Raw genomic sequence first — 12292 nt, 5'->3', positions numbered from 1 at the left:
GTGTGTACTCACCGCTTGCCCAAGCAATAGAGGGCCAGCGTTAACCTGCTGGGGCCTTTTATTGCTTCCCCCTCTGTGACACGTCCCCTGTGATGTCACAGGTGCCAGAGCGCATCACAGACCAGCCAACCCCACCCTTTGTCCCCTCAGCCAACTCCTCCCTCAGGAACTCAGAAAGGCCCTGGTGCACTGCTTAAGGCTGCTTTTGAGGGAAGCTTCTTCAAATAACTCCCATTGTTCTCTCTTTTGGATTTATTTTCATCTGCCTTCCACTCACAATCTCATAGATATCCCTGTTGGAAGGCGCCCTTGAGGATCATTGAGTCTAAGCTTTGACTCCTCACGGGTTGAGCTACACTCAAATCTCAGAATCAGAGTGGTTGAAAAAGTCCCTGAAGATCCCACAGTGGGACCGCGAACCTAACACTGCCTACTCCTTTAAGAAATTGAGTCCTCAAATATTCCATGCCTTTTCAATCCCTTCAAGAGTGGGGACTCAGCTATTTCCCTAGGCAGCCACTTTCCACACTTGATAGTACTTTTGATGAAAGCAGTTTTTCTAAAATCCAATCTAAACATCTATATCTGATGCAACGTGAGGTCATTTTCCTTGTTCTTATTGCTTGTTTCCTTGTGTCACTGGACAAGTGGGATGTTCAGACATGCCCATTGTTAGCCAAAGATTTTGTCAACAGTTCATGTTTAAGAAATCACTCTGGCCCGCAAGTTCTAAAGATCAAATCTATTTATAAAATGAATTATTTATTAAATAAACAAGAGATAATAGATGAAAGATCTCGGAGTTACTTACTACTCAGTATAAAACTAATAGGTACTAGACGTAGATTAAACCATAACAAACAATGTACAACATGAAGGTATCTATATGAAAGCTTGTCAAAGAAACAGGAGTCAAATCTTACACACCACAGTGATGATGATGATAATTATTTGGATGTCTTTCACTTAACCTCCTCAGCAGTAATTGCAAAACAAGTGTCCTTGTCCACAAGAGAAACACCACACATTTCCAGAGAAATGTATAGAAAATTTCTGCTTTGTGAAAGTTTGGTATGGCTTTTGAGAGTTATAAAGTGAGGTGCCTGTCAGTGAGAAATCCAGCTTGTCTTTCCAGCTCTCACTTTAACAGTAAGATGTTTCTTGGCAGCTGGGAGATGCCAGCCCACTGTTAGCCCCACAGTGGCAAAAGAATTCACTGCAAGACTGTTATTCCTGTTTGAATTACCTGTCCAGGTAACAAACCACAGATCAGCTCTTGAGCAGAATGAGATCCCTGCCACACCTGGGAGAAGAAATCAATCCCCACCCGGCTACAACCTCCCTTCAGGGAGCTGTAGGGAACTGTAAGGTCCCTCTGAGGTGCTTTTTCTCTCTGCTAAACACCCCCACTATTGCAGCGGGCAGTGTTCTGAGTGCCATGACCTTTCTGAAGAAGCCTCACAAAACACCTCGCCGTCTTTGCTCACACCGGGTGATTTCAGCTCTTTTATGATCCGGGCGACGCAGAAGAAGAGACGGGGTCTTTGTGGGGACTTCCAAGGTGAGCCTTTATTGAGCTTCTTCCTTGAGATGGTCCAGGGACAAAGAGCCACTCAGGCTGGGAAAGCAGGGATTTACACAGGGATCTTGAGGGGCGGGACAGAACACTAGGGCCAACGGGATGAGGGCACAGGGGTGGAGTGAGGGGGAAGGGCCAATGGGATACATTAAATCTGCATGTCACAACAAGGCATGCTGGGAGAAGCCTTTATCCTCAACCTAAGTGGGTATGGTTTGAGAGGTTTTCCCTCCAGGGGAGTGCTGTGGATTCTTTCCCTCTTGGCCCACCAGCCTCCACACCCCACTTCCCTCAGCCCTCTTTCATCAGACTTGTGCTCTTATAGAAGTGTTTCTAATAAAAAGGACTAGCATTTGTGGACATCAATGCCCTTCAAACTACATGCTCAGGGGCCCTTCTTAATTAGTTCCTGAGCTTGCTCTCCTACAACCCTTGGGAGTAGCTCTGCGGACAGTTTTTTCCATAACACCTAAGATTTTTTTACTCAAGCACTTCTTGATTACTGTGCCCAAGACAGCATCAATCACCACTTCACCCACAAGAACATCTCTACAGACAAACTCCAGGTCTAGGAGGGCACTTTTCCTAGTTGGCTCCCACAGTACCCATGTCAAAAAGCTACTTTCAGTGTGTACTTCCAGAATTTTCTGGGCTTGTTCAGCTCTTCCCTATGATGTCTCCATTTGCAGCTAAGAAGTTGAGGTGCACCATGAGTATGACTTTGTGTGACTGATCAAGAGATTTCCTTTCATTCCTTAGAGCATTATCCACCAGTGTCATCATCCTGGCTCAGTGATCCCTTAGAGACTGAGTGAAGCTCACAGAGGGAATAGATTGTCTCACAAAAGGGATGGCAGACAGTGTCCAAGTGTGCTTTTACTCTAGAGGAAAGGTGTGGCAGCAATTCCCCCTGCTGATTGAGCAGTGCCTTCTCCATGTCCTGCATGCTCGGGTCTGTGTCAGATTTTGCCCAGGCAGTGTCTAAGGATGGGTAGCTCCTCCATACAGACCCCAGTGAACACAAGGAGGAATCTTAGCGATGCCTCTTGCACGGTCCCTGACCAGCTGCAGCTGCCAGCAAGAATTTCTGGGTCCATCTAAAATGGTCACCCTGGCTGTGACAGTGTTAGAGGAAAGGGGGATGAAAGCCATCTTCGTAGCCGCTGAAGTGTGACGACCCATGCTTAAGGGGAAGGAAGCGCTGAAGATTTGCGATCCAAATGAGTAACAAAAGTCAGGGGGTCCACAATCAGAAAACTTTATTACCTAACTACCCACTGGGCTTTGGAAATCAATATGTTAGTCCCCTGACATGAGCACAAGGCAGTGGGTTGTGGATAAAGGGGTAGGGTTAAAGGGAAGAGAAGAAAAAGAGGGAGAGATGAATTAAAGAAAGAGAGAAAGAAAAAGACAAAGAAGAAAAGAGAGACAAAAAAAGAACACCCGTCCTGGTTCCAGTGTTGATCCAGTTAATGGAATGTCAATCCTGGCTGCAGTGCCAATCCCGGCAATAATCCTGAGTTCAGCATCAATCCAGCTGTGCTGGTCTGGTCTATGAGATGTCCAGGGTCCTGAGGGCACTTTCCAGGCTTGGGGGTTACCTTTTTATCGACAGGTTTCTCTGCCCTAAACACAGGTTTCCCACTTTCTATGTCAATTAATTACCATGTACAGTCTTTTCTTTCAGGCCTTCCTGGACATGGGGCAGAGGGCTTTGGTGCTTTTTGAGGGTCTTAATCCTACTCTATAGTCCACGCTCTCTTCTTGGCCTTATTCTTGTGCTTATGCTGTACTGTGCTGTGGCTCTTTCTCACTGAAAAGTGCTGCCCTATTTCCGCCTGGCCCCCCTTCTCCAGCCATATCTTGGTCTTTCTCATAGCATTTTAATACCAGCAGTCCTTGGCTATTACCAACAGTTCCTGGTTGGCTCCACTGCCATACAATTATCAATGTTAGAGACTCATTCATTGCTCCCTTATATTCTGAGAATGAAGAGCTCAAAAGGTCTCCCTTTGGACACTTTACAGTTGCAACAGAGTGGGATTTAGTCATAGGAATGTTCCATCATTCAGGTCTTTTCTCTGTAACTTTGTTTGAAGGTTTGTCAACAAGAATATTATTCCACTTGGGTTCTTAGTCAAAAAAAGTCAGCAAAGAAAAATAAATCAGCAAAGAAAAATAATTTTCCAAGGCTGTTCATTAAAAAAAAAAGAAAAAAAAATTGCGCTAATTAGACACCTGTTAGTTCCTGGGAACAAATAATGTTTCTGATACATTCAAAAGGAGCTTAATATAAATGGAGTTTGTCAAGGCTTAGGCCTAATGAGGGTTTCTCAGATTGTAGTGCAGCCAGGGGCAAGGGGAGTCCATCACCACAATCCGCCCTGCAATGGAAGTCAGCTTCTCTGGGCCTCCACATGGTAGTCATCTCTGGATGCTGTGCTGGGGAGACTGCCAAGACAACCCTGTTATGGACAGGCTTACAACGAAAACTTCAAAGTAACAAAAAAAAGCAGGCCAGTTAATTACAAACAAGTAAGCCTGTTTATTACAGACAGAACAACTGGAAGCCAAAGCCTCCAGCTAGTCTGGAGACTGTTTCAACAATTTAGTAATTGTACACCTAGGGGCATTTCTAAGGATACCAGCTCCAAGCAAAGACCTGGGTGTCACACACCCCAGGCCTTTTAAAGTCTCTCTCTTCTTCCCTTACTGGGGCGCTCAGGATCCGTGCTGTGATCGGTTTCTCTTTCTGTTGCTGATTGGCCCATAAGCTGGCGCAATCATTTTGAGATTCTTGCTTCCTATTGGCTGGTCTCTCCTCCAGTCTTAATCCAAGCTGTGGCTGTGCTCTATGATGTTATACTTCTAGAAGCTTCTCTGCCCCCCCTCCACAAAGATTGGCATTTCCTCCCTGGTTCCAGTCCCCTTTCAGGTGTATACAACAGTATTGATCTCTAATACAACTAATCACCTTACTTTGTAGCCACAACATCCAAGCCTGCACCACAGCCTGTTAACTACTTATCCAATTATAACTTGTTACTTGTATCAACAACAACCCTTTTTATACAGACATTGTTAACAACATTGCCCAAAAGTTTAAATTTTTATTTTTTGTTCATAACAACACTGTAGCTGCTGATGATAGCAGAGTGCTGCTGCGCAGAAGCTTTATATCTTCTCTTTCTGTATCCCACATTCCCCTCTCTTTTCCTCGGGGACGTGAGGTGGTTTTCTGCTACGTCTTGTGAAGCCCACAAGCACAGCTGTACGCATGATCACCTCTTTCAGCAGCCATTGAGCAGCACACTTGCGAGCTGACGCCGAACATCCTGGTACTCGCTCATCACCTGAGAGTGGGCAGCTGGATACCGTGCCAGCTGATGGAAGAGATTGGGTGGCTCAGCTGCTGCAATGTCCAGGGGCAAGCTAATCTCCTGAGGCAATCTCTTGTTGCCTATGATAAAGTGGTTAAGGCATTTCTCCTCCAGAGAGCAGCGCAGGTTCACACTGATATCTCGCAGGTGCCGCAAGAAATACTTCCTGCACCATTGTGACACGGGGAGACTGTTCAGGAGGCGCATGACGATGGTCTTCAGGGTGTAGGTGGAAAAGCCTGTGCCCAGCAGAAGGCGGCAGAAAAGCTGCAGACATCTCAGGTTGACCAACATCTCTTGCAGCCTGCAACTCACCTCAGAGCAGTCAAAGAGTGTCAATAAGGACTGGAGGGATCACAGCGTTTTCTGGATGCAGCTCCAACCTTGGCAGAAATAAACCAACCTACAACCCCCTGGCATGAGGCTTTCCCACTACCACTGGTCCCACCAAAGCCAATTCTCCTGTCCCGAGGCTGAAGGTAGAAGTGAAGATGAGGAGAGTAAAGAGAAAAGCAGCTGCATAAGTTCGAGCACTAGAGTGAAGTTCCTTTTAATGACTTTATGAAATGACATTACCAAATACTCCTTGGGTTAAAAGTGGCTTCCCATCGCAGTAGTATGGACTTGTTTAGGTTGAAAAAGATCTCTAAGATTGTAGAGAGTCCACCCACAAACCTGACATTGACAAGTCGACTTTGAAACCATGTCCCCAGGTGCCACATCCACACATTCCATAAGAGTCTCCAGACATGACAATATCATTAATTCCACGGGCAGCCATGACAACTCTTAACAACCTTTTCAGAGGAGAAATTTGTCCTTAATACCCAATCTAAGCCCCCCCCTGACAGAAGTTGAGGCCATTTCCTCTTGTCCTCTCCCTTGTTTCCTGGGAGCAGAGCCTGACCCCCACCTGGGGTGTGGCTCCACACTTCTGTCAGGGAGTTGTAGAGAACAAGAAAGCCCCCCTGAGCCTCCTCTTCTCCATTCTCAGCCCCTCCAGCTCCCTCAGCTGCTCCTCATCAGACTTAATCACCAGACCCTTTCCTGTGCTCAGGCCTTTGCCACCACTGCTTTGGGACCTGTTGCAGCATTCCACACTCCACACAGGCATGTTTTTATCTAACCCTTTCTTGCTCTGAGTGAAAGATTAACCCCTTTTCTTTGCAGTGACCTAACTTGCAGTCTGATTGCTGGCTCTGCTTGTTTACTTCCCTTTTGCATCACCCTCACAAAAGAAGAAGTCACCATACTAAAGAAACTGCTGCTAGAGGGGAGTAGAGAAAGTCAGCAAGTACTTTGTGAGCAATTCCCATCCTTTATTCATCGGTGCGTATGATTTGGGCTAGCCAAACAGTTGGAAATGGTTGTTTCCCTCTTCCCCTGCTCAGGGTGCTTTAACAAGGGAAGACTGATGTTCTGGAGAGGGGAAGTGCGTCCGCAGCCATTCACTTGTTATGATTCTCCAGGGCCAGAGTGGAATACGTAAACCTCTGGCTCCAGCTAGAGGCCACTCATGGCTGGGTTTCTAAGCAGAACAGATCTCTCTTTATGAAGTATCACTCTGCTCCGTTAAGGTGTGTGGTACAATAGGCCCAGTATCTCATAGGGAACAAGAAGACAAGAGAATAGAGAAATTGCTGCTTCCCAGGAAGTGGCTGAACATTGCTCGTCTATGAGAAGTAGAGAATAAATGTTTTCTCTCCTTTACTTCTGCATGCACAAACTCAATTTTTTCACTTCAATTAACAGCCTTATCTCAACTGACTACTTGTTTTCCATTTTATGTTCTCTCCCCTGTCACACTAGGAAAGGGAGTGTGATGGAGTGGCTTAGTGACCACCTGGCATTCAGCCAAGGTGAACCCACTACACCCATTCTAAAAAAGGGTAGAAAGGAACACTCTGGAAATGACCAACCCATCAGCCTCATGTCAGTGCCTCGGAAGATCACGGAACACATCCTCCTTGAAGCTATGCTAAGGCACATGGAGAACAGGGAGGTGATTTGGGACAGCCGAGGGTGAGTCTTGCCTGACCTACCCAGTGGCCTTCAATGATGGATCGAGTACATGAAGGGACAAGGGGAAGGCTACAGGTGTCATTTATCTGGACTACCGTAAAGCCTTTGACATGATCCCCAAAACATTCTCCCTAAATTTGAGAGAGGTGGATTTGGTGCCTGGACTGTTGGATGGATAAGAAATTGCATGCATGGTGCTTCCAGAGATCAACAGCTAAGAGTCAGGATGGACCTCAAAGTTCTGTTCTCTGAGCAATGTCTATTAATATCTTCATTAATCCTGTACACAGAGGTATCCTCAGCAGGTTTGCTGATGTCACCAAGCAGCAGCTGACACACCTGAAGAATGGAATGACTACTAAAGAGATGTGATGTGCTTGAGGAGTGGAACCATAGCAGTCTCATGTGGTTTAAAAAGATCAAGTATGAGGTGCTGCACCTGAGTCAGGGTAGGTCTCAGGATGCATCCAGGCACAGTCTGGCCCCAGGATGCAAAGAGGATGGGAGTTTCTGCCTGTCTGTGCCCTGTCAGCCTGTTGTGTAGGCCCCAAGGCAGCCAGGCTGTTACTACACCACTGTGTCCCTCGCTCTCTGTGCCCGGCACCTCCGGCCCTGCTGCCCTGCTCCCGGAGCCCTGTCCCCGGGCAGAGCCGTTCCCTGCCCGGGCACTGCCCCTTGGGGTGCTCCCTGCTGCGGCCTGGGCTGGCCCCAGAGCAGGGTCCCCCTGCGGGTGGCCCCGGGCGGGCCGCGTGTCCCCGGCCGGCTGTGCCCGGGCAGCTGCCTCAGCCGTGAGGGCTGCAGAGCTGCGGGAGCCCACGGCTCTCTGCCGGCCGCGCTGCAGAGCTCCCAGCTCCAGCTGGCAGGGCCTCAGCGCCCGCCCTGTGCCCTCCCGCAGGGACAGGCAGGCCAGGCCCTGCTTGCTGCCCTCATGGCGGCATTCCTGGCCCCTGCGCTCTCCAAGGGCTTCTCCAGGGGCACCCTCCTGCGGCCTTTGGGTCCCTGCACGGGAGCCGTGAGAGACCGGCACAGGGGCTGTTGGCAAGGGCCTGGAGGGACAGCGCCAGGGCCAGTGGCTTCCCACTGACAGAGGGCAGCCTTAGGCTGGAGCTGTGCAAGGACTTCTGCTCTCTGAGGCTGCTGAGCCTCTGGCCCACGCTGCCCACAGGAGCTGTGGCTGCCCCATCCCTGGCTGTGTTCCAGGCCAGCTTGGATGGGCCTTGGAGCAACCTGGCCTAGCGGAAGGTGTCCCTGCCCTTGGCAGCAGGGCTGGGACAAGACAATTTCTAAGCACCCTTCCAAGCCAAGGCATTCTGGGATTCTGTGATCAGAGGGGCTGGGGGTGGCTTGGCTTAATTTCGGCTAGAGATAATTCACCACTCTGAGTTTGGTTGAGTTCAAGGAGTCATGCTCATGAGCCCAGATTCACAGCCCGTGACATTTACCACTACTATAGGCCTGGCTGACATCAATAAAGTCTTGCACACTCCAGATTCTGCACAAATTGTCTTTTATTGACACCAGAGCAAAGCGTTTTCCAGTTTGCTACTTATAAATGCATTAACTCTAGAGCGGGAATATGGGTTGCAACAGATAGCAAGACTGGATATGGCTTTACATCTGTATAAAATTTATATCACGCATGTAATCTATTATAGGCATATGATATAGAATATATATTACAGAGTTATATTCATATTTAATGTATACATCAAGTATATATCATATGTATGCTATATATGTAATAAATATATCTATTTTATGAAAAACCTTCCAGACATAAAGGGACTATGAGCAACAATATGTGTCACAACAGACACTGACAATAAATATGTCTTCTACTGTTACTATTTAAACGAAATTACATATGCAACTCTTTAAAATCACTTTTTATCCTGATGTAACTCCATATTTCATATTTTGATATTATTTATGTTACTATATTGTTTTGATTTATCGTATTTTACTAGTAGATATGATAATTCATAAACTTTATCGAATATAACAGGCATACACAATAGATCTATCTATGAAACAAAAACCTTGATTCTGCTATAGATAAAATTTCATGTCAGCTCCAACACACGTGGTCTAATGTTGACATAAAGGTGTCTCTTCCAGGGACATGGAGAGGCTCCATCCATTGACTCATCCCGGGTCACCAGTGCCAGTTTTTCCTCATATTCTTTTTTGCCCCATTTCTAGTTTTCTTTTTCTGTTCCAGATTCCCACTTTTTTTCATGCTTGAAATTTTAGCTCTCCTCAAAGGCTGGGAAGAACTGCATATTGCAGGTGGGGTTTGGAGACTTTAGCTCAGCATGTAGAGCAGGGCTCAATGACAGCTGGGTGCCTTTTTTGGAAAGTGAAATGATACAAAGAAGTAGAATAAACCCTCCCGTGGCAGTCCACTTTCTGAGGTGCCAGCAGAGGCTGTTGGACCTTCTCCAGAGCCTTTGCACGCATCCTCTTCTCCTTAGCACCAAATTTGTGCTAGGAGGTGGTTGTCTGCTGCCAGCTGCGAGCAGCACAAGCACTGCTCTGTGCACTTGGCCATGGCTCCTGCCCTTCCTTCAGTCATCCTCTCCGAGAGCGATCCTTTTGAACGTCTTGTGCAGCACCCGGTAATCCCGCATTGCCTGGGTGTGGGCAGCCGGCTGCTGCGCCAGGTGATGGAAGAGATTGTATGTCCTACCCATTCTTACATCTGGGGGTAAATTGATGTCCTGAGGAAACCTCCGGTTACCCACAATGAAGTGCTGGAGGCATTTTTGTCACAAACATATATGCAGGCTGTCCCTGATATCCGTCAGTCGCTCCCGGAGATGTCCCCTGCTCCACGATGACACGGGCATGGCAATGAGCAGGTGCATGACAATGGTCTTCATGGTGTAGGTGGAGAAGCTGAAGCCCAGAACAAGATGGGAGAAGAACTGAAGGCATTTGAGGTGCGAGCTGTCAGGGGGGGCCTGCCTGGCAATGTACTTGAAGAACTCAGCCTCTGCCACAGCGTAATACAACTAATCACCTTACTTTGTAGCCGCAACATCCAAGCCTGCACCACAGCCTGTTAACTACATATCCAATTATAACTTGTTACTTGTATCAACAACAACCCTTTTTATACAGACATTGTTAACAACATTGCCCAAAAGTTTAAATTTGCCTTTTTTGTTCATAACAACACTGTTGCTGCTGCTGATGGCAGAGTGCTGCTGCGCAGAAGCTTTATATCTTCTCTTTCTGTATCCCACGTTCCTTCCCCTCTCTTTTCCTCGGGGACGTGAGGTAGTTTTCTGCTACTGCCTGTGAAGCCCACAAGCACATACGCATGATCACCTCTTTCATGAGCCAATGAGCAGCACACTTGCGAGCTGACGCCGAATATCCTGGTACTCGCTCATCGCCTGAGAGTGGGCAGCTGGACACCGTGCCAGCTGATGGAAGAGATTGGGTGGCTCAGCTGCTGCAATGTCCAGGGGCAAGCTAATCTCCTGAGGCAATCTCTTGTTGCCTATGATAAAGTGGTTAAGGCATTTCTCCTCCAGAGAGCAGCGCAGGTTCACACTGATATCTCGCATGCGCTGCAAGAAATACTTCCTGCGCCATTGTGACACGGGGAGACCGTTCAGGAGATGCATGACGATGGTCTTCAGGGTGTAGTTGGAAAAGCCTGTGCCCAGCAGAAGGCGGCAGAAAAGCTGCAGACATCTCAGGTGCAAACTGTCAGGGGGGGCCTTCCTGGCAATGTGCATGAAGAACTTCACCTCTGCCACAGCATAAGTCTCAGGCCATAGAGTGCTTGGGGTGCGTGTTTCCCTAGGCTGGCTGCTCACGAATATGTCAGAGCCACCTCTCCGCACCCCGAACAGGATCTCAATCCTGAAGCTTTCTCCGCCACTGATCGCCTTGAATTGGCAGGAGTGTGTGGAGGGCAGCGGGATTAAATTCCGGTTTTGTAACTGAGGCAAAGGTGGCATGATTGCTTTCACCAGTTGCTGGAACCAGCGGGCAGTTTTCTGCACGTCCAGGTAGGAGTCGGTGCACAGGGTGTCTAGGAGGCTGGGATCCTGATTGCTCCTCAGCTCCTCCTCGGGGCTGTGCAGGAAGCACAGCATGTTCTCACCCTGCTGCTGCCTCGTGCAGGTGCACTCCAGCTGCACGCGGACACGGAAGTTCCTCACGTGCCTCTGCCCCTCACCGTCCAGCTCCAGGTGGAAGCTGTGGCCTCGGGGAGGAGTCATGGGTATGAGCACACGGTACACGACATCCTGCTCCCAGGGACTCCAACCTTCAAAGGCACTGCCCACCCCGATGGGTCGGTGCAGGACTGGGTAGAAACTGTCAAACAAGACATGCCCAAAGTAAATTGTATAATCGTCCATCAGGTCAGTTATCCACTCACAGACTCTCTGCAGGTCCTCTACAGGCCCCTCTATGCGCTCCATTATATCTTGTCCAACACGATCGTCAACATTGTCTTCTTCTTGGACTACATTTGCAACATCATTGTCATTGTTGTTTTCTGCAAGTGCAGCCCCATTGACAACATCATTTCCATCATTGTCATCTTCATTTCCAGCAACATTGCCAACTTCCTCTTCATTTGCACCATGGTTTTCTTCTTCATTCTCCTCTCTCCTCAGGCTGCTTTTCCACCCAATAATCCACAGCACCAAGACCAGGGCCAGGAGCACAGCAACAGCTAAGAGCTGCAAGTGTGGCATCTTCTTCTGGGAGAGCTGCTCCACCTGCTGCTCCAGCCGAAGCCTCTCCCATTCCAAGTACTTTGCACGCGCTTCCATGCGCCAATGTGCTTCCTCATCCAAACCATCACCCACGGGCGGCGGGTACTGGATGAGACCTTGCAAGAGCGCGAACAGGAACACGACTGGATCCATGGTCTGCAGGAGGAGGGAGAGAAGGCCTTGAGTGGGGAAGGGAGGGCGGGAACTACTGCTTGCTGCAGGGAGGACAGGATGCTCAGGGTTCTGGGCGCAGGAAGGACAGGGCCCCAGACAGCTGGCAGGCAGCAAGGGCTATCCCAGTGCCCCTGGAGCTGCAGCAGCAGCAGCAGCAGCCCTGTGGCCTGCCCAAGGCTCTCCCATGAGGGGCTGTCCCTGCCTGCAGGGGGAGAAGCCAGCCCCGGTTGCAGCGTTTCTGCCCCAGCCCTTGTCCCCAGCCCAGCCTCCCCGCCGTGTGTGTACTCACCGCTTGCCCAAGCAATAGAGGGCCAGCGTTAACCTGCTGGGGCCTTTTATTGCTTCCCCCTCTGTGACACGTCCCCTGTGATGTCACAGGTGCCAGAGCGCATCAC

The 12292-nt window shown here is 48.8% G+C and overlaps 1 protein-coding gene across 1 annotated transcript; it reads right to left on the bottom strand.

The window, feature by feature from the left end:
- Positions 1-10319: 10319 nt before the first annotated feature.
- Positions 10320-11876, bottom strand: LOC140681981 (inositol 1,4,5-trisphosphate receptor-interacting protein-like 1). Its single transcript, XM_072922806.1, has 2 exons — positions 11771-11876; positions 10320-11500 (listed from the first exon to the last, which is right to left on the bottom strand). The coding sequence occupies exons 1-2, from the start codon at positions 11874-11876 to the stop codon at positions 10320-10322; spliced, it is 1287 nt and encodes a 428-aa protein (XP_072778907.1).
- Positions 11877-12292: the final 416 nt, after the last annotated feature.

Source organism: Taeniopygia guttata, chromosome Z (genome assembly GCF_048771995.1).
Source record: "Taeniopygia guttata chromosome Z, bTaeGut7.mat, whole genome shotgun sequence".
Classification (NCBI taxonomy): domain Eukaryota; kingdom Metazoa; phylum Chordata; class Aves; order Passeriformes; family Estrildidae; genus Taeniopygia; species Taeniopygia guttata.
The sequence above is the reverse complement of the archived record's forward strand: the minus strand, read 5'-3'. Positions and strand labels throughout refer to the sequence as shown.